The sequence below is a fragment of the Phoca vitulina genome, unplaced genomic scaffold, assembly GCF_004348235.1.
Source record: "Phoca vitulina isolate PV1807 unplaced genomic scaffold, GSC_HSeal_1.0 scaffold4, whole genome shotgun sequence".
Classification (NCBI taxonomy): domain Eukaryota; kingdom Metazoa; phylum Chordata; class Mammalia; order Carnivora; family Phocidae; genus Phoca; species Phoca vitulina.
The window spans coordinates 78,070,846-78,092,856 of record NW_022589707.1 but is presented as its reverse complement, the minus strand read 5'-3'; the positions used below and the strand labels follow the sequence as shown (position 1 = coordinate 78,092,856).

Here is a 22,011-nt window from a genome sequence, read left to right as displayed (position 1 = left end):
GTAAGAGCTGCTTCGGAAAATTATGCTCCACGAGTAGCACCTGTTGGAGAAAAAAAATCCTTTTCGCCGGGGAACTGAGGAGTCGAGGAACCTTTCTTTTGTGAGAGTCGGTCCCCAACCGGATCTGAGTCAGCAGCGGAACTAGGCTGCCGCACACGTTGGCGCGGTGTGTGAGGGTGGAATTGGCCTCCGCACCGCGAAAGATCCATCCCGGAAGTAGTTATTGGTCGTCTCCATGCGCCGGTTCCTGGGCGTCGTAGAGCCAAGGCGCGAGGCTCGGACCGAGAGGTAGAGCTGGAGGGGACGCTAAGCGCCCTCCGCCCGGGACGCGAACCGCTGCGCCAGCGGGGCTGGTCCCGGCGCCATCATGCTGCTCTTGCCGAGCGCTGCGGACGGCCAGGGCACCGCCATCACCCACGCTCTGACCTCTGGTACGTGCCCACTCAACCCCGGCTCCGTCCCGCCTTAGCCGCCCTTGCCTCAGTCCTCCACCTGCGCGACACCGAAATCGCTCTGCCCTTGTCCCTGGCGACTAGCCCCCGGACGTGTGGGGCCGTCACGCCTGTGCCTTTTTGCTCCGGGCTGTACAGCTACCCAGACCGAAAGGAAGGAGGGAGGGGGCGTCTTCTTTCTGCTCCTGCAGTTTCTTTCTTCTCTCCCGGCTGCTGACTCATGGATCGGGCGGAGCAGTTCGGGACCGAACCCTCTACTACCGTAAAAAGGTTCTTGTAAGCATCTCCTTGCCTAGGGCAAGAGACTGCCCCAGCGAGCTCCCACGTGCCTCGGGTCGTACAAAGCCTTGCTGCTGGTGCTCTGTGAAACACCTTTCTCCCGCTCTGCGTTTGCTTCGGCTTTGTTTTTTAAATGTCAGAACTCAGACACTGCTCCTCATACTTAGTCTGAAAAGATCGTTGCCAGTACTGCTGCTAAGATTTGTGTAGACAGACTTTTTAAAGAGTCATTGAGTGAGTGTTGACCTGCTGCTGTAGTTTCTTCAGTGTATAGCCCAGGACAGCCGTGGGTATTGTAAACCTAGTCTCCAGTTTCAGCGATCCGCATTAATTACCAGGACCACTCATAGAGACAGTTTTCGGATGTGCTTCTGAGCATATCTCGTGGCACATGTTGCGTTCTGCTCACAGAAGTCTCTGTGTAACCTTAACACCTAAAGGAAAAGGCTTGAAGGGTGATCTTAAAAACTGCATCCCAGCCACACAGCTAGTCCTTCTTGAACATAGTGTTTGAATCCTCTCCTGTGTATGGTACAGGAGATCGTAATTTCCCAAACCAACTAAAGCATGAAAAATCAGTTATTTTTAGAAAATTGTGGCCATTAGGTACAAGGGGAGACTTATTTGAGTTACTTGTTGCTGGACAGAGTAAAGCTTTTTGCATTCGTGTGGACTATGAAATTAAAATTGAAGTGTTCAGTTTTTTTCCTGACTCACTACTTTTTTGGGATTGTTAATATACAGATGTACGGTGATTTATCCCTGCTTCTCAAGAATGATGATAAAGCCTTACTTTGATACAACAGTTTGTGGTTTTCAAAGTGGTTTCAAAATGTGGTTTGTCATTCCGTCTTCCAAGGAAACCATAGAAGATAGATGTTGTTCCCATTTTACAGTTGAAGACGTCTCTGACTCATTTCACATAGTCACTAATTGTCAGACCTAGACTAAATCCAGAGCTTCTGATTTCAAATCTAGAGCTTGTTTCACTATAGCACAGCTGTGTCAGTAAATCCTCATTAGCTGCTTGGAAAATTGTCTTCCAGAACAAATCATTGCTAGTGAATTCTTCTTTTTTTTTTTAAAGATGTTTTATTTATTTGACAGAGAGACACAGCGAGAGAGGGAACACAAGCAGGGAGAGTGGGAGAGGGAGAAGCAGGCTTCCCGTGGAGCAGGGACCCCGATGCGGGGCTCGATCCCAGGACCCTGGGATCAGCCGAAGGCAGACGCTTAACAACTGAGCCACCCAGGCACCCCCAAAAATTTTTTTCTAAAAGTCAAAATATCTTAAATAAGGGGCTCCTGGCCTTCGGCTCAGGTCATGATCCCAGGGTCGTGGGATCGAGCCTCACATCGGGCTCCCTGCTCGGGGGGAAGCCTGCTTCTCCCTCTCCCACTACCCCTGCTTGTGTTCCCTCTCTCGCTGTGTCTCTGTCAAATAAATCAAATCTTTAAAAAAAAATTGTTTTATGAGGTTAGTTTTTTATGACAGTTTATCATTTATTTTATTACAGTTATTGGCCTAAAAGGAAAGCAGTTGGCAACATTTCTCCCTGTTCCTCACCTTCCTCTCATATTCTTAGAAAAGTTTTTATTTATTGTTGACATTGCTGAATGTTTTGTCATCTAACTGTAAGAGGTTGATGGAATACTCTGCAAGTACTAGGAAACGATTATTACTAACCCTCATCTTAACTGGAATGCAGGCATACCTTGTTTTATGGCACTTCACTTTATTGTGCTTTGGTGATAGTGCATTTCTTACAATTGAAGGTTTGTGGCAACCCTGTTTTGAGCAAGTCTGTCAGCAACTTTTCCAACAGTATTTGCTTACTCTGTCTCTGTCACATTTTGGTAATACAATATTTCAAACTTTGTCATTCTTATGGTGATCTGTGATGTGATAATGACTCACTGATAGCTCAGATCATGGTTACCATTTTTTAGCAATAAAGTATTTTAAAATTAAGGTACATACATGGTTTTTAAAGACATGATACACTTGGAATTTTAATAGACTACAGCATACTGTAAATATAACTTTTATGTGCACTGTGAAACCAAAAAGTATATTTGATTCACTTTTTTGCAGTATTTGCTTTATTGTGGTGGTCTGGAACCAAACCTGCAATATCTCCCAGGTGTCCCTGTATTTCTTTAGTTGATGGTTTTAAAATTACATTCTGATGCTGTTTTGATCTTATGTTGCCTTGAAACAGATTTTTTCCATGCAATACATTGAAGCCTCTCTTAACACTTTCAATCACAGCCTCAACACTCTGTCAAGTTGAACCTGTGGGAAGATGGTTTGAAGCTTTTGTTAAGAGGAGAAACAGAAATGCTTCTGCCTCTTTTCAGGAACTGGAGGATAAGAAAGAATTATCAGAAGAATCAGAAGATGAAGAATTGCAGTTGGAAGAGTTTCCCATGTTGAAAACACTTGATCCCAAAGACTGGAAGGTATTTAATATCTGAATCTTTTGTTCAGTCAGATGCTTTGTGAGGCATAGGCAGTTTTCCCACGAGTTTTCCATCAGTAAGCCATGTTTTAAGATGCTTCAACAAGAGAACCATAACTGAACACCTGTTTATTGTTAAGCTCTGAGTGGGATAGCACTAGTCATAGGATACCATCTCTGCTGGAAAAATCCAGGAAGTGTTCACAGAAAACATAATGTTTGAGCTGGCCTTAAAGGGATGAGTGGCAGTTCGTGAAGCAGAGAAGGGAGAAAAGGTGTTCTGGGTAGAAGGAATAGATCTGCAAAAACACAAAGGAGTAAAGAATGTATATCACCTCTTCGGGGATTAGTGAAGAGTAGAGTGGGTAGGGTACTTGAAAGGTGGTTGTGAGAAATTAGTCCTGAAACAAAACTCTAGACCAAATTCTGTTGTACTGTCCTTTTTATGCCATGCTAAGTAAGGAAGGAATTAAGATTTTTTTTTTTTTTAAAGATTTTTTTATTTATTTGACAGAGAGAGACACAGCGAGAGAGGGAACACAAGCAGGGGGAATGGGAGAGGGAGAAGCAGGCTTCCCGCGGAGCAGGGAGCCTGATGCGGGGCTAGATCCCAGGACTCTGGGATCATGACCTGAGCCAAAGGCAGACGCTTAACGACTGAGCCACCCAGGTGCCCCAGGAATTAAGATTTTATTTTCAGGGCAGTAGGAAGTCATCAAAAGTTTTAAGCTAATTTTAGCAAAGTAATTCTCCTGGCAGTACAGAAAATTGCTTGAAAAGGGAGGGCAGGGCTGGAGGGGAAGTGAGTAGTTTGCTGTTACGGGGCTAGTGCAATAATCCAAGCCTGCAGATGCATACTTGAGCTAAATTTATGGCCGGGTTTTGAGGAAGAGGGAACACGTGTTTTTTTTGGAGGTAGACTTGATAGAGCTTGGTGACCTTGACTGTGTGGTACAAGAGAAGGAGATGTACTTAGAAGACCTCTGAGCATTCCAGCTTGAATGACCTGCTGGAGTGTGATGTCAGTCACCAACATTAGGATGCAGGAGAAAGGAAGTTTGTGGGGAATGTGGTGTTTGTGTTCAAGTTTGGCTATGTCAGAGTTGAGGTTCTAGTAATGTACTGATGAAGTCTTCTAGTAAATGGTTAGAAATTGGTCTGTGGCTCTGAAAGGAGGATAAAGCCAAAAACATTTGCAAGTTGTTGGCAAGTTGTAGGTGGTAGTTGAGCCTGGGGGAATTAAATGACATCAGCCAAGGAGAAGAATATAGACAAGTAGGTATCCTAAAGCTTAAGTAGGCATTAGTATAATACTTAAATATGTATACTGTGGAATTAGAGTGCCAGAATTCAAATCTGGTTCTGCCCATTTAGTGCGCTGGGACCTTGGGAAAGTTACTTGACACGTCTGTTTCGTGCAGTGAGATTGCTAACAGCTCAAAGGAGTATAGTGAAGATTAATGCAATGATGTATATAAAGCACTTAACCTAGTGCTTGACACGTGATAAATACCAAACAGATAGTGGATAATGAGTTCCTGTCTCCTAGTTTGTGAGGGTTAAATGAGATAAAGTGTATGTGTAAGGCACTTAGAAAAGTAAGTAAGCACTCAAAATGTTAGCTGATTCACATATTGTCATCAGTTTTAAAAGAAAAGGACTGCACGTTGAGGAGCCTGAATATTTAACGGGTGGGCAGAGGAGGAGAAGCAGCAAAAGATACTAAGAAGGGTGAAAGAGGTCAAAAGAAAACAACGAAAGAGACATTTGTTAGTTCAGCTAAGGTTTATTAAACATCAGGCACTAGACCCTTCCAGAAACTAAGAGAGGAGGAAGTCTCAAGAAGGACAAAACAGTCACCCATGTCACTGCTTTGGAGAGGTCAGTCACATAACATGAATAATAATAAAAACCGCCAGGTTTGGCACACGAAGGGTAGGTGACCACACTGAAAGCAGTTTTGGTGAATGGTTCGGGAGGCAAGCAGTTACAGTTGGGTTGAGTGATTAGGAGGTGATGAAATGGAGACCACAGTGCAAAATACTCTTTTTCAAAGCTGGACTGTAGAGAAAATACTAACGAGAGAAAGGCGGGGTCAGGAGAAGATAGAATTGGGGACCACTGAGATCTACAAGAGAGAAAAGGAAAAAAGATGGAGGTCTTTGGTATGGAAAAGAGTAGGTGATGTCAGAACAAGGTAGCAGGGTTCATACATTGGTTCAGTTAATTGTTTCTTTCAACAAACAGGGATTAAGCATCTGCTTCGTAGCAGATGCTGTTCTGGGGGCTGAGGAGTCTGCCGAACAAGACAGTATCACTGCTCCCACATAGCTTCTATTCCAGGGAGGAGACAGATAATATGTAAACAATCAAGGACGTGGCCACCAGGTGCTGGGCAAAGAAGTTGAACAGGGTGCAGTGATAGAGTGTCCAGATGACTGCTTTAGGTTGAGTGGGCAGGGAAGGCCTGTGGAGTTGACATTTAAGATAAAACCTGAGTGACACGCCAAGATCAGGGAGAATGGCATTCCAGGCAGAGAGCTTGTGCGGGGGCAGAAAGAAGTTCGAAGTGTGCCAGGAACTGATGAAGGCAAATGGGTGGATTAGCGTGGATGAGGGAGTGGTGAGGAGGTTAAGGAGCAATAGTCACTGGAAGGCCATTGGAGAGTTGGAAGCAATGACAGTTTGTAAGTACTTTAGGGGAAACAAGAAGGAACAGAGATGGGCAGAGAAATGTCTATTTTAAATAAGGTGATAACATTTAAGCTGAGACTGCAGGATGAGAAGATGGCAGCCATGTGAAGAGTGGGGGAATGTGCCAGGTGGGGAGAACAGCATGTGAGGAGAAAGGGCTTGGTGTCTGCAGTGAACTGCCAACACCAGTCTTGTATTTGGGAATGAGTGACCAAGGTAGAGTGACAGGCCAGGAAGAGCGAGCGGGAGACGGAGGTGCTCCGTACAGCTGGGGCTCAGAGGAGAGGTCTGTGCTCAAGTGACCTGGGGAGTCGTAAGCAGTTACAGGGTACTGACTATGTTCTGGCCCTGGCATTGGCTCACGTCACCCAGGAGCAAATTACAGAGAGAGACGAGAGAAACCCCAGGACTGAGCTTTGCAGGTCCTGGAGAAGCCAGTAAAAGTATCTGAAAAAAGGTGCTGGAAGGTGGGAGGAAAAGAGTGAATGCACAGAAACATTAAAGGAAGGTAATCTTTCAAGGAAGGAGTCAGCTGTGCTGCCACTGGGAGCCGAAGTCAAGTGAGAACAGATGAGTGGTCTTGGACTTGGCACCTGGAAATTCATACTGAAGAGAGCAGCCTCATTGCACCTGGGGTGGGAGTGGATGGAGCAGAACCAAAGTGGAGTGGTTTGAAAATGCACGCTGAAGGAGGTAAATGTGTGGACGGCTTTTTCAAGAAGTTTAATGTTGATGAACAGCAGAGAAATGGAGATAGAGCGGTAACTGGAAAGGGGATCTTGGAAGTATTTTTAGGATGAGAGCTAACAGGGCCACCTGGGTGGCTCAGTCAGTTAAGCATCTGCCTTCAGTTCAGGTCATGATCTCAGGGTCCTGGGACCGAGCCCTACGTCGGGCTCCCTGCTCAGTGGGGAGTCTGCTTCTCCTTCCTCTGCCCCTCTCCTCTGTTTGTGCGCACGTGTGTGCACTCTCTCAGATAAATCAATAAAATCTTAAAAAGGGGGGGCGCCTGGGTGTCTCAGTCGTTAAGCGTGTGCCTTCTGCTCAGGTCATGATCCCAGGGTCCTGGGATCGAGCCCCACATCGGGCTCCCTGCTCGGTGGGGAGCCTGCTTCTCCCTCTCCCTCTGCCTGCCACTCCTGCTTGCACATGCGCTGTCATATAAATAAATAAAATCTTTAAAAAAAAAAAAAGGTTGAGAGCTAACAAAGCATATTTTTATAAGGATGAAGATAATCCAGTTGAAATTTAGGAGATATCTGAAAGACGTTAGTATTTTGAGGAGACTTAGAGAACCAGGAGGAAGGATGGAGTAGTTTCTCTTGGTAGGACAGGCTTTTTCAGTTGTGAATGGAGGGAAAGGGAAAGATCTATGGATGCCAGTAGGGTGGTAGAAAGATAGGTAGGAATTTGAGTAAGATAATTTACATTTTTTAGTTAAGCAGGAGGCAGGGCTGTTGATAAGAGGGTGGAGAAGGATCTGTGAGGTTTGAGGAGTGACTAGAGAAATAGTAACCTTAGGGAGTGGAAAGGTAAACCAGCTGGAACGAAGTATTATTGCCAGGTATAATGAAGAAGCCCATCCATATGAACTTTGCAGTCCTGAATTTAAAGGGAAACCAGTGAGCCCTGCTTGACTTTTTCTTCCCATGTTACAATGCCCTCAATTCCCTTTCCTCCCCACTCACTTCTCCAATACTAGATACACTCTTTGAATTCTGTAGGGAGACTTCAGTTGCTACTTCAACTTGTAAAATCACAAGGATGTTAACCCAAGCAGAAACAAAAGCAGGTATTTCCTCTCCGGAGAAGCCTCATCCCTCAGTTTCTCAAAATTTCCATCCAACCTACCTTCTTTGCTGAACATGACTCCTAGTCTTACCATTGCGCTGGCCCAACCCTGTGGACTGTGATAATACTTCCCTCTCTTCTGAAATCTTCTGGCTATATCCTGATTTAAGGATGGCCATAAGATATTAGTAGGTGATCTTGGACTTGGCACCTGGAAATTCCCATTTAAGAGAAAAATGGGCTCAATGGTCAAGTAAGTTTGGAAAATGCCGGGTTTTGTGGGTTTGTTTGCATTTTTTTTTTAATTGCAGGACTTCTCAGAGCCTTTATTAGGCTTCTGTGCATACAAAGCATCACAAGGGCTGTTATCACAGTCCACATTTCCCAGACTTACTACAGAATCCATTTTATATGCAATGTCTCACTGGACTCCTATTATGGGAAGCACTATTTTAGGGTACCAGCATAAGGGATAAGATATATTGCTCCATTTCACACTTGACTCCCTTTTGTGTCTTTATCAGAACCAAGATCATTATGCAGTACTTGGACTTGGCCATGTAAGATATAAAGCTACACAGAGACAGATCAAAGCAGCTCGTAAGTACTTAGTTCTTTGGAGATAATCCAATATCTGGCATAGGAAATGTTATCTTTTTGAAAAGATATGCACTATCATAGTCTATAGCCATAAATCTAGATTCAACAGCATTTGATACATGGTCATAACAATGCATAACCACAGTCTCCTTTACCTTCAGAACCAGAAAACAATCATTCTCATGCATGGACTTTTTCACTGGGAATAAGAAATCAGAGGATGGGTGGGTAGGTGTGTTTGTGACCAAGATAAAGAACATTCTTCCAGTGGCAAGCTTTTAAAAAAGTAATGTTTCATTTCCCTTTAGAAATATGGCCAGCTGTATTTAGTGGAAGCTGCCTTGTTACTTAGGTTTTTTGATGTTATTTTGTGGTTTAGGTTACATTTTTATTGATACCACCCTGAGTCTTCTGCCCAATAATTATCTGATGCTTTACTGCTTTCTTCATTAAAAAGATAAAAATTTCGGGGCACCTGGGTGGCTCAGTCGTTAAGCGTCTGCCTTCGGCTCAGGTCATGATCCCAGGGTCCTGGGATCGAGCCCCGCATCGGGCTCCCTGCTCAGCAGGAAGCCTGCTTCTCCCTCTCCCATTCCCCCTGCTTGTGTTCCCTCTCTCGCTGTGTCTCTCTCTGTCAAATAAATAAATAAAATCTTTAAAAAAAAAAAAAGATAAAAATTTCAGGGGAATTCTTGGGAACCTGGTCTTCACATGCTTTATAAAACACCATCCCCTTAGTGCCCTACACACCATTCAGTTCACCTGGTTAATAAAGTTTGATCAAAGGGGTGAAGGTGATTAGTTTTCTGTGTTTTATCTTAGGAGAATGTTCTGCCCTCCACTCTAGAGAATGGATATTGAGGTCAGAGGAGGTAAGATTGTGACCAAAATGGAAAAGGAGTTAGGGAGTCAAGGCCAATCAGGAGGAGAAAGTGTTGTACTTGGAGGAAGGTGGCTGAATGAGACCCATCTCATGTTGAAAAATACTAGTTGAGACTAAGTATAGTAGATAAATTCAAAATTTTCTCCACTAATGCCTATATTTAGGAAAATCACAGGAAATATTTTTAATAAGGTGAAGGAATTTATGAGATGATTTTAGATCTATTCAGTTTCTTAAAAAGCTGGCATGATTTTAGACTATTAAAAAGCTGGCATGGTTTTAGACTAAGCATATGTTAATGAATATGAATAGTCATTGCAACATACATAAATGCCAGGGAAATTCATTTGCCGTGGAAAAATATTTGCAAAGTCTTGCTATATGAAAGAACAGCATACAAATACCGAATGAGTTGATACATATAAATTTGTGAAAGAATTGGAAGTGATTTAGAACTATGAAAACAGTTGATGTTTTAAGGTGAAGGAGTTTTTTTTTCTTTAAAGATAAAAAATGTACAATAAGCTGTAAAAGAAACATTCATTTGTTTCTTTTTTCTTTTTTTTTTTTTTTTAAAGAATTTATTTATTTGACAGAGAGACAGCGAGACAGAGGAAACAAGCAAGGGGAAGTGGCAGGCAGAGGGAGAAGCAGACTCCCCTTGGAGCAGGGAGCCCGATGTGGGGCTTGATCCCAGAACTCTGGGATCATGACCTGAGCCAAAGGCAGACGCTTAACGACTGAGCCACCCAGGCGCCCCTCATTTGTTTCTAAGTTCGTTCATTTTATTGGCGTAGTAGAAGTTAATTTTTTAATACTCTATAGCCAGAGGTTTTGCAACCCCAGTGCATCACATTAACATTAAGTAAAATTATAATTCATTCTCTGCCACTATGTTGATATTCTCAGTATTTATTCAAAAGGAAACTGATTTTCTCTTACCTCTGTCATTATAAAAAAAGGCAGTTGCTTGCTTTACTGCTTTCTGAAATTTAGTTCAAAAGTAAAAATGTGAAGTTTAACATTTACAAATCTGTAATTATTAGCACAGAAGCCTAATAAAAATAAAAGTTTTACTGCATTTGAGATCCTTCAAGTTTTTTTTTTTTTTAAGATTTTATTTATTTATTTGACAGAAATAGCGAGAGCAGGAACACAAACAGGGGGAGTGGGAGAGGGAGAAGCAGGCATCCCGCAGAGCAGGGAGCCCGATGCGGGGCTCAATCCCAGGACCCTGGGATCATGACCTGAGCCAAAGGCAGCCGCTTAACAACTGAGCCACCCAGGTGCCCCGAGATCCTTCAAGTTCTTATATCCTGTTACACACATATAAAAAGACTTTTCTTTTTGTTTAATGTATTTTGAATTGCTTTAGTGAAAATTAGGAAGTCACTGAAAGGTGAATAAAATAAGTGGTCTTTTTTTTTTTCCTTCTCTGCATTGTCTGAAAAGAATAAGTCACTAGAAAAGTTGAATGATGGGTTAAGAGAAAGTACTTGAATACTAAAAGTGGGATTTCAGCTGCTTACATAATTTTGTTTTGAAATAAAATTGCCAGCCACGCTGGCAAATGATGCATGTAGGTTTGATATTCTTTGCACTGAAATAAAGTCTTCGGTGATTTGAATTTTCTAAATTTAATAATTTTAGTTCAGAATATTTCTGACATTTTAAACTGAAGCTGTTCCTTACGCTTCTTAAAAATTAAAAATCCTGGGGTGCCTAGGTGGCTCAGTCGTTAAGTGTCTGCCTTCGGCCCAGGTCATGATCCAGGGGTCCTGGGATCGAGCCCCACATTGGGCTCCCTGCTTCACGGGAAGCCTGCTTCTCCCTCTCCCACTCCCCTTGCTTGTGTTCCCTCTCTTGCTGTCTGTCTCTCTGTCAAATAAATAAATAAAATCTTAAAAAAAATTTTTTTTTAAATCCTGTTTAGAAACATTTTATAAAAATAGCAATATGAATGTACAATAAAAGCCTTTTTGCTAATGTACCCTCAAAACATCCCAGAAACTGTCTTCGGTGGGAGGAGATGGGCGTATCTTTGAAATTTCAGTAAACAACTGCTACTCGCAAATTACCCTTGTTTCTTTTTCAGACAGTGTTCTTTGGCCTCCTTTATTTTTAATATTGAGAAATATCTTTTGCCCCCTCCACAAGAGACAATATAAGACAGCCTCAGGACTCCCTAATACACATGGATGAATAAAGATTAGGCAGAAAACTCAAGAAAAAAACCAGTGCAGCATAAGAGGAGACAATCCAACAAAAAAAAAGACATCACCTCTCTTAGACTTAGAAGTTTCCAAAGAAAATTTAAGTATCTCCTCATGTGGTCAGTAAAATATGAAGACACTGCTCTGGGGGTGTGGTGTAAACATGGCGAAAGAGACTAGGGAGAAATAAGTAGAATTGTGTGGAAACTGAAAACATGAGAGCAGAATTTAGGATTCCAAAGGTTGACATACTGATTAGAAAAACAGTAGAGCAGAGGACAACCGTGAGAATGTTCCCAAGATTCAGAGAGAAAGAATAGAGATGCCAGATTTCTAAAGAAGTCAGAATAAATGTCACAAACCATAATTGCAAATAAAGAAGGAAACTTAACCAATTTATAAGAAGATACATCTTGGAATTAAGAATGTTTGCGGGCATGTGACTTAGGTTTCACTGCCCAGCACACTTCCTTCGAAATTCGTAGGAGCGCAGTGTGAGGTAGGCTGTGCTGCGCAGAATCCATTTTGCCAGCGGGCGTGGAGACGCACTGCAAAGCTTGTATGGCTTTCCCTCTGCCCTGGCCGTGGAAGCAGCCCGTGCTCAGTGTCTCTAGCGCCCCACAGTGCTGGGATCATCACACCTCTGAACTATCTGGTATGATTGATAATAGTTCCTAGGTACATAGCTTCCAAGCCCTGTAGTCTGACTCTTTCAAAGATTCTGTGAGCTGCCTATTAACGTTTAATAAGTTCCTTTCTGCTTAAACCATCTAGAAGACAAAAATGCTTCTTCTGGAATGTTAGTGAAGAAGCTGATGATATACCAGACTGTAAAAAAAAAATTGGAGTTCAAAAAAACAAAAATGTACCTGTAGTTTTTGAAGCCCTACAGTATGTGTAGAAATTACTAACTTTATTATGCCTATAAAAAGATTTGTACGCAAACGTTTATAGCAGCCTTATTCACCATATCCAAAAACTGGAAACCGCCCAGTGCTCACCAGCAGGATCATGGGTAAGCAAACTGCTGTATACTCATACAGTAGGTTAGTGCTCGGTGGTTAAAAAAAGAACAGATAACTAAGACATGCAGAAATGGGGATGAATCTCAAAACATTGGGTTGAACAGAAAAGATATAAAGACAAACTATAATTCCATTTACATGAAGTTCAGGAGCATGCAAAAGTTGTCTATGGTGAAGGAAATCAGGTGGTAGGGCATGGGAGTTGACTGGAAAGAGTGAAGGGAACGCGGTGATGGAAATGGTCTGTATTTTCGTTGGTGGTAGATATAGGGGTGTATACAGTTGTCAAAATTCAACGTAAATTGTATTTTAATTCAATAAAAGATGTGATTAAACAAATCAAACAATCACTTGGGAAATCAGATATACTCTTTGGGGCCTAGAAAGATACAAAAATTGTATTAGATTATTTTTGTAAAAGTAAAATCATTGCCTATCAAAACTTAAGGGATGGCGATTAGAGCTGCACCATAAGTAAGTTCATTGCCTTAAACTGTTACTTTTTAAAAAGAGGGAAAAATAAAATGGGCATCCAGTTCAAATGTTTAAAAGAATAGCACCAAGGAACATGGAAAATTAGAAGAGATAAAACAGCGGTATCCCAAAGTGGATTTATAAAAAGAAAAAACAAATAGCGAAATACAGAAAGAAACCATTACAGAAGATGTTTTTAATGGAGACCACTATTAAATGTAATAGATTCAAAAATTTTGATTAAATGAACTTTTTTGAGGGGCACCTGGTGGCTCAGTCAGTTAGGCGTCTGCCTTCAGCTCAGGTCATGATCACAGGACCCATCTCGGTTCATAATCGAGCCCGGAGTTGAGCTCCATGCTCCATGGGGAGTCTGCTTCTCCCTCTCCCTGTGCCCCTCTCCCTGCTTGTGCTCTCTCTGTCTCTCTCAAATAAAATCTTTTTATTTTTTTATTTTTATTTTTTAAAGATTTTATTTGTTTGACAGAGAGACACAGCGAGAGAGGGAACACAAGCAGGGGGAGTGGGAGAGGGAGAAGCAGGCTTCCCGCGGAGCAGGGAGCCCAGTGCGGGGCTCGATCCCACAGGACCCGAGCCGAAGGCAGACGCCTAACAACTGAGCCACCCAGGCGCCCCAATAAAATCTTTTTTTAAAAAATGAAATGTAGCAGGAGGGGAAGAATGAAAGGGGGGGAAATCGGAGGGGGAGAAGAACCATGAGAGACGATGGACTCTGAAAAACAAACTGAGGGTTCTAGAGGGGGTGGGGTGGGAGGATGGGTTAGCCTGGTGATGGGTATTGAGGAGGGCACGTTCTGCATGGAGCACTGGGTGTTATGCACAAACAATGAATCATGGAACACTATATCTAAAACTAATGATGTAATGTATGGGGATTAACATAACAATAAAAAAATTAAAAAAAAATGAACATTTTTTAAATTGAGAAAGAAATTTTAAAGGCAGATGTTTCAAAGATTTTATTAGAGAGAGTGCACAGGAGTGGTGGGGGGGCAGAGGGGGGAGAGAGAGAGAATCTCCAGCAGACTCTACAATGAACATGGAACCCAACATGGAGCTTGATCTCACGACCCTGAGATCATGACTTGAGCCAAAACCAAGAGTCGGATGCTTAACTGACTGAGCCACCCAGGTGTCCCTAAATAGGAAGAAATTTTAAAAGTTATGAAAGAATTACCTCCTGAAAAAAATGTTTTTAGGGGCACCTGGCTGGCTCAGTCGGAAGAGCATGCAATTCTTGATCTTGGGGTTGTGAGTTTGAGCTCCACAATGGGTGTAGAGATTACTAAAATAAATAAATAAACTTTTAAAAATATAATAGCGAATTTAATTTAACAGCACATTAAAAGAAGAATACCCACGAACAGATAGGATTTCTTTCAGGAATCTAACTTAGGAAGTATATTAATATAGCTAAATCTGTTTATAATTTAGATAACATGTGATTTTCTAAATAGTGAAAAATGTATAAAACACAATTTAATAGACATTCCTTTTTGATAAATAGAACTTTGCAAAAAAATACAGTTAATTTCCTACTTGGTAAGTATTTCACACCTACAGCCAACAAACTTAACCGTGTGATGTTAGTGATATTACCATTAAAATCCATGGGAGAAACTAGCCTGCTTATTATTATGCTATTTTAGGAGTGTAGTTTAGTGAACTAAGATATTAAATAAGAGAACTATTGGAAAGAAGAAAAATACATTATTTGTAGGTAATATAGGCCCTACCTAGAAAACCAAAAAAAAAGGGTTGAGTCAAGTGGCTAGATGCAGGAGAAATATACAAAAATAATAGTTTTTGGAAGTTACCATCAAATTTATTAGGAGGGTATAATCATTTTAAAGATGATCGCAGGGCAAGAATAGTTAACCAGAAACAAACCCTGATTAATTTGCTATAATAAAGGAAGCATCATACATCACTGGAGAAGGGAAGGATTATTAGATGTTATTAGGACTTCAAATGATGAAAGGTTTAGATATTTACTTGAATTTGTTAAAATTCTAAAAAAATTTAAAGAATTTTTTACAATTTTCAGTTCTAACCATAGAAAATAATAATGAAACTACAAAATATATTAAAATTGTTGAGAATGATGAAGGTACCTTATAAGTTATAAGTACTGAAAAAAATTATAAAGGAAATGATCAGTAAATATAAATGAAAATGACATATATAGTATATATAAATGCTTATAAGTATACATATATATGACATACATACATATATGTTATATATGTAAAACTTCTATTTTGAGGATTTTTCCCCATCATTTAGGGTTCCCATTAGGTTAATTGGCAGTGAAAATCTCACATCTCAAAAAGTAGTTTTACATATATATATATAAATACTGTGTATATATATGTCACGAATATATATGTGTAGATACGTATAATGTATATTTGTATGATACATATCACAAAGAAAATGACAACAGTATTCATCAAAAAAGCATTTTAGAAACAAATTCAGTAGGTAATCACTTTTTAAATTAAAGCTGAGGTATTAAAAAAATTGAGCTTTGCTGAGCAGGAATAGAACAGGAGGGAATTTGGGTGTCTCAGTTTTTTTCATTGTAAAATTTAAAATGTGACTAGATAATCTCTAACATCCCTTCTAGTTCTAAAATTCTTTTTTTTTTTTTAAGATTTTTAAAAAAAATTTATTTGAGAGAGTGAGTGGGAGAGCATGAGCAGGGGGAGAGCAGAGAGAGAAAGAGAACAGACTCCCCGCTGAGCAGGGAGCCCGTTATGGGGCTCGATCCTGAGACTCCAGGATCATGACCTGAGCTGAAATCAAGAGTCAAGACATTTAACTGGCTGAGCCACCCAGGCGTCCCTGATTACGCTTATGTTTTAAAAAACCATTCTCTCTCTCTCTCTTTTTTTTTTTTTGGCAAGTTTCCTCTCTGTACATCCCCCACAAGCATCACAAGCTGTTTATTACTTAGTGTTACATGAGATAAAGGTTTTAAGCAGTACGTGATGTGAAACAAAAGGGGCGCCTGGGTGGCTCAGTCGTTAAGCGTCTGCCTTCAGCTCAGATCGTGATCCCGGGGTTCTGGGATTGAGCCCCACGTCGGGCTCCCTGCTCTGCGGGAAGCCTGCTTCTCCCTCTCCCACTCCCCCTGCTTGTGTTCCTTCTCTCGCTGTGTCTCTCTCTATCAAATAAATAAAATAAAAATCTTAAAAAAAAAAAGAATGTTTTAAAACAGGTGATCACTTCCCTTAACCTTGTAACTTCTGTTTATAATCTTTTTGGCAAATGTAAAGTGCTCAGTTATTAATACAGAGAAGGATGCTTCAAGAGTGATCAGTAAGATTCTTTAAAAACAAATTTCCTTGCCTGAAGTGTTTGCTACAAGGACCTTAGCTCAATTATTTTGGCACTGTGCCTCGTTAACTCTTACTCATTTGCTTGGAATTACCTCCTGTCTTCCATTCACCTAAACCAAATTCACCTATCTTTCGAAGTCATTTTTACTTCTGATGGACTGTTTTTCATAGTGGTTATACCAATTTACAATCCTACCGGGGTGCCTGGGTGACTCAGTCTGTTAATTGTCTGCCTTTGGCTCAAGTCATGATCCCAGAGACCTGGGATCGAGCCCCACGTCACACTCCCTGATCAGCAGGGAGCCTGCTTCTCCCCCACTGCTCGTACTTTTTCTCTCTCAAATAAATAAGTCTTATTTACAGTCCTCTCAACAGTGCATGAAGGTTCCCTTTTCTCTGCATTCTCACCAAAGCTTAGTTCTTGTCTTTTTGATAACAGCTGTTCTGATATCTCGTTGTGGTTTTGAATTGCATTTCCCTGATGATCAGTGATACTGAGCATCATTTCATGTGTCTCTTGGCCATCTGTATGTCCTCTTAGAAAAATGTCTAGTCAGATTCTCTGCCCATTTTTTTAATAGGGTTATTTGGGGGTTTTTTGGTGTTCATTTCTAGGAGTTCTTTATGTTTTGGATATTAACCCCTTATCAGATGTATCATTTGCAAATATCTTCTCCCATTCAGTAGGTTGCCTTTTAAGGCCATTATGTTTCCATTTTTATTTGTGTCAAAGTATTTTTTTTATTATTATGTTAATCACCATACATTAGATCACAGTATTTTTTTTTTAATTTCCTCTGTGATTTCCTCTTTGACCCATTGATTGTTTAGTAGCATGTTGTTTAGCCTCCACAGGTTTGTTTTTTTCCTGTGTTTTTCCTATAATTGATTTCTAGTTTCATACCATTGTGGGTATAATAGATGCTTGCTATAATTTCTGTGTTCTTAAATTTACTGAGACTTGTTTTATGGCCTAACGTGATCTATCCTGGAGAATGTTCCATATGCACTTGAGAAGAATGTGTATTCTGCCATGGTTGGATGGAGTGTTCTGTTTGTTAAGTATATCTGGTCTAATATGTTGTCAAAGCCAGTGTTCCCTTACTAATTTTCTGTTTGGATAATTTGTCCATTGATGTAAGTGGGGTATTAAAGGCCCCTATGATTATTGTGTATTACTGTCAATTTCTTTTTATAACCATTTTTTTTATATATGTTTAGGTGCTTCTCTGTTGGGTTGTATAGGTATTTACAATTGTTATAGCCTCTCGTTGGATTGATTTCTTTATTAAGTGAGGCCTTGTTTTGTCTCTACAGTTTTTGTTTTAAAGTTGATTTTGTCTGACATAGTATTGCTACCCCAATTTTTTTTTCTGCTTCCACTTGCATGGAATATTTTTTTCAATCCCTTCACTTTCAGTCTGTGTATGTCTTTAAGCTGAAGTGAGTCTCTTGTGGGCAGCATATAGATGGGCCTTGTTTTTTTGTTTTTTTGTTTTTTTTAAAGATTTTATTTATTTATTTGAGAGAGAGAATGAGATAGAGAGAGCATGAGAGGGGGGAGGGTCAGAGGGAGAAGCAGACTCCCTGCTGAGCAGGGAGCCCGATGCGGGACTCGATCCCGGGACTCCAGGATCATGACCTGAGCCGAAGGCAGTCGCTTAACCAACTGAGCCACCCAGGCGCCCATGGGCCTTGTTGTTTTTAAAGATTATTTATTTGAGAGAGAAAGAGAAAGCACAGAAGGTGAGGGAGAAACAGACTCCCCCCACTGAGCAAAGAGCCTGATGTGGGGCTTGATCCCAGGACCCCAAGATCATGACCTGAGCCAAGGGCAGATGTTTAACCAACTGAGCCACCCAGGCACCCCAGTGGATCTTGTTGTTTTATCCATTCAGTTACCGTGTGTCTTTTTTGAAGCATTTAGACCATTTACATTTTAAGCAGTTATTAATAGATATGTACTTATTGCCATTTTGCCAATTGCTTCCTAGGTTTGGTTTGGTTTTGGGGTGTTTTTTTGTTGTTTTGGGTTTTTGGGGGGGTTGTGTATTTTAGAGCTCTTGTCTGTTTCTTTATTCTCAAGATGTCTTCCCTCATGATATGACTTTCTTTAAAGTTAGGCTTAGACTCCTTTATTTATTTATTTATTTTTGGTATCTATTACAGGTTTTTGATTTGTAGTTACCATGAGGTTCATATTATAACATCCTGCGTGTGTAATAGCAGTCTATATTAAAGTTGATGGTTGCTTAAGTTCAAGCACATTTTAAAAGCACTATATTACTCCCCCCACATGTTTTATGTATATAGTGTCATATTTTACATCTTTTTATTTTGTGTATCTGTTGACTGATTTTTGTAGATAACAATTGATTTTACTATTTTCACCTTTTTCCCTTCATACTGGCTTTATTGGTGATCTATCTTCACTGTATGTTTGCTTTTACCAATGAAGTTTTCCTTTCACCATTTTCTTCTAGTTAATGCCTATTCTTTTCACTTAAAGAATTCTCTTTAACAGGGGCGCCTGGGTGGCTCAGTCGTTAAGCGTCTGCCTTCGGCTCAGGTCATGATCCCAGGGTCCTGGGATCGAGTCCCACATCGGGCTCCCTGCTCCGCGGGAAGCCTGCTTCTCCCTCTCCCACTCCCCCTGCTTGTGTTCCCTCTCTCGCTGTGTCTCTGTCAAATAAATACATAAAATCTTCAAAAAAAAAAAATTCTCTTTTAACATTTCTTGTGAGGCTAGTTTAGTGGTGATGGACTCCTTCAACTTTTGTCTTGCAAACTCTTTATCTCTTCTTTCATTCTGAATGATAACCTTGCTCAGTACAGTATTCTTGGTTGTAGGTTTTTTCCCAGCACTTTGAATATATCATGCTACTCCCTTTTTTAAAATAATTTTTTAAAGATTTTTTATTTATTTATTTGACAAAGAGATATAGCAAGAGAGGGAACACAAGCAGGGGGAGTGGGAGAGGGAGAAGCAGGCTTCCCGCGGAGCAGGGAGCCCGATATGCGGCTCGATCCCAGGACCCTGGGATCATGACCTGAGCCGAAGGCTTAATGACTGACCCACCTAGGCGCCCCACGCTACTCCCTTCTGACCTCAGAGTTTCTGCTAAAAAATTGTCCTTATCGAGTTCCCCTTTTATGTAACTGTTTCCTTTTTCTCTTGCTGTTTTTAAGATTCTCTGTTTATCTTTAATTTTTACCATTTTAATTATGCATTGGATAGACCTTCTGGGTTTCATTCTTCCTTTGTGGGGCTCCCTGTGTGTTCTAAAGCTGGATATCTATTTCATTACAGGTTGTTTGTTTTCGGCCATTATTTCTTCATATAAGTTTTCTGCCCCTAACTCTGTCCTTCTGTGACCCCTATAATGCAGATGTTCTCTTATACTTGATGTTGTTGCAGAGGTTTTTTTAAAGATTTATATTTATTTCTCAGAATGAGAGAGAGAGTATAAGCAGGGGGAGCCGAAGGCAGAGGGAGAAGTAGGCTCCCCGCCAAGCAGGGAGCCCGACGTGGGGCTTGATCCCAGGACCCTGAGATCATGACCTGAGCCGAAGGCAGAAGCTTAACCGACTGAGACACCTAGGCATCCTACAGAGCCTCATTTTTTTTAAATTCTTTTTTTTTTTTTTTTTGCTGTTCAGCTTGGTTGCTTTCTATTACCCTGTCCTCATCGCTGATCCATTCTTCTGCATCTGCTCATCTGGCCTTGATTCCCTCTAGTTTGTTTTTCAGATTTTCTGTCTTTGTTGAAGTACTCACTGAATCATCCACTCTTCTCTCCAGTCCAGTGAACGTCTTTATGACCATTACTTTGGGCCTTTAATCAGGTTGAATGCTTATTTCCATTTTCTTTAGTAGCTCTTTTTTCTTGGGTTTTGTTTCGATCTTTCATTTGGATCATATTCCTGTCTCCTCAGTTTGCATGACTGTACGTCTTTGTATTAGGTAAGTCAGCTGCCTCTCTTGTTCTTGAAAGTAGTGGCCTTATGTAAAGGTGTCCCGTGGTGCCCAGTAGTGCATTGCCCCCCACCGGTCACCAGGCCCAGGCCCTCCAGAAATATTTTGTGTAGCGGCTGCATACACTCTCCTGGTACAGACTGGTCCAGGACTGCTATGGGTGCAGTGGTAGGCCTGGCTTGCCGCCAGCACAGCTGCTTCAGAGGTCAGGCTGCAAGTGCTGCAGGCGTGCTGGTGGGTGGGGCTGCCCCCTCCCCTCTGTCCACAGTTGGTTTGGAGAGGCCCTGGTTCTGACCGGGGCTCCCTACCAGGTGTGGTGGGATGGGAGCCATTTGGGATGGGCACCTTTGGGTGGGGGGAGCTCTACAGGGGACCATGGGGCGGGGCAAGTAGTGTTAGCAAGGTAGATGGAGAGTGTCACGACTGGCTTCCATCAGCATCAGGGCAGTAAGGCTGAAGGAGAGCAAGGAAAATGGCACCTGCCTGCATATTTCTTTCTGGGAGAAAGTTCCTGCAGATCCCTGCCCCTCTGGCACATGTCCTATAATTAGTAAATCTCTGTCACATATAACCCACATGCTTTTCAAATTGCTCCCTCTGTGCTGGGTCTCAGAATGAGTGCTACAGTGCACTGGCCCTTTAAAATTTTAGCAGAGGGGCGCCTGAGTGGCTCAGTCTTTAAGCATCTGCCTTTGCTCAGGTCCTGATCCCAGGGTCCTGGGATTGAGCATCGGGCTCCCTGCTCGGCGGGAAGCCTGCTTCTCCCTCTCCCACTCCCCCTGCTTGTGTTCCCTCTCTTGCTGTGTCTCTCTCTGTCAAATAAATAAATTAAATCTTTAAAAAAAAAAAGTAAAATTTTAGCAGAGTCTCAGTATAGCCTTCCAACTCCTGGAGTGAAGCCCCACTCGTTTTCAAAGCTAGATGTTATGGGGGCTCCTCTTCTCTGTGTGAAACTCCAGGGCAAGGGTGCTCAGTAGGGGCTTGATCCCCCACTCCTCAGGGAGGACCCCTGCATCTGTGATATCCTTCCTTCAACTCCAGTGGGTTGCCACACTGGAGATTTGGTTCCAGACTACATCTCTTCCTCTCTTCCCCTGTCAATGTGGCTTTTTCTTTACATCTTTAGCTGTGGAAAAGCTGTTCTGTTGGTCTTCAGGTCCTTTTCAGAGAGAGTCGCACTATATGTAGTTGCAGTCTTGAAGGGTTCGTGGGAGGAGAGGAGCTCAGGATCCTCCTACGCCGCCATCTTCCAAGCTCCTCATTTTTATTTTTAGTTTTGATGCATAAAGTGACAAATTGTCTAAATCTGGCTTGTTTTGTAGATAAAGCAATGGTTTTAAAACATCACCCAGACAAACGGAAAGCAGCTGGTGAACCAATAAAAGAAGGAGATAATGACTACTTCACTTGCATAACTAAAGGTAAGAAAAAACTTTAGAGTCAGGAATTTCTAAAAGTGATGATTATTTACTAAGTTCTGGGGTTGGATTTCTAGTGTATATTCTGTAGTTAATTTAACTATACCATGACATTTCAAAACACTTTCAGTTATATCTGGTTGGTTCTGATAATCTGCCCCAGAGCCTCACTACAACAAAGTGAGGTTCTCCCAACCAGCATCCTCAGCAGTGCCCGGCAGCTGATCAGGATGCAGAAGCTTGGGCCCCCCCCAAGATCTACTGACACAGTCTGCATCTTAATGAGATCATCAGGTGATTCTTAGGAGAAGCTCATCCTAGAGTTAATTCATCATAAATGTTACGTCTAACGAGGATACTAAATTCTCCATTTCAGATA

The 22,011-nt window shown here is 41.5% G+C and overlaps 1 protein-coding gene across 2 annotated transcripts in view; it reads left to right on the top strand.

Moving 5' to 3' along the window:
* Positions 1 to 130: 130 nt before the first annotated feature.
* The window catches only part of DNAJC2 (DnaJ heat shock protein family (Hsp40) member C2), a 35,271-nt gene continuing 13,390 nt past the window's right edge, over positions 131 to 22,011 (top strand). The window contains exons 1-4 of one of the 2 annotated variants that reach the window (XM_032402320.1): positions 131 to 431; positions 3,004 to 3,194; positions 8,203 to 8,278; positions 21,537 to 21,635. In XM_032402320.1, coding sequence (XP_032258211.1) covers positions 368 to 431; positions 3,004 to 3,194; positions 8,203 to 8,278; positions 21,537 to 21,635 — 430 coding nt within the window. In that variant the 5' untranslated portion in view covers positions 131 to 367. The remainder of the gene's footprint in view (positions 432 to 3,003; positions 3,195 to 8,202; positions 8,279 to 21,536; positions 21,636 to 22,011) is intronic. The other variant, XM_032402321.1, reaches the window with a different exon arrangement.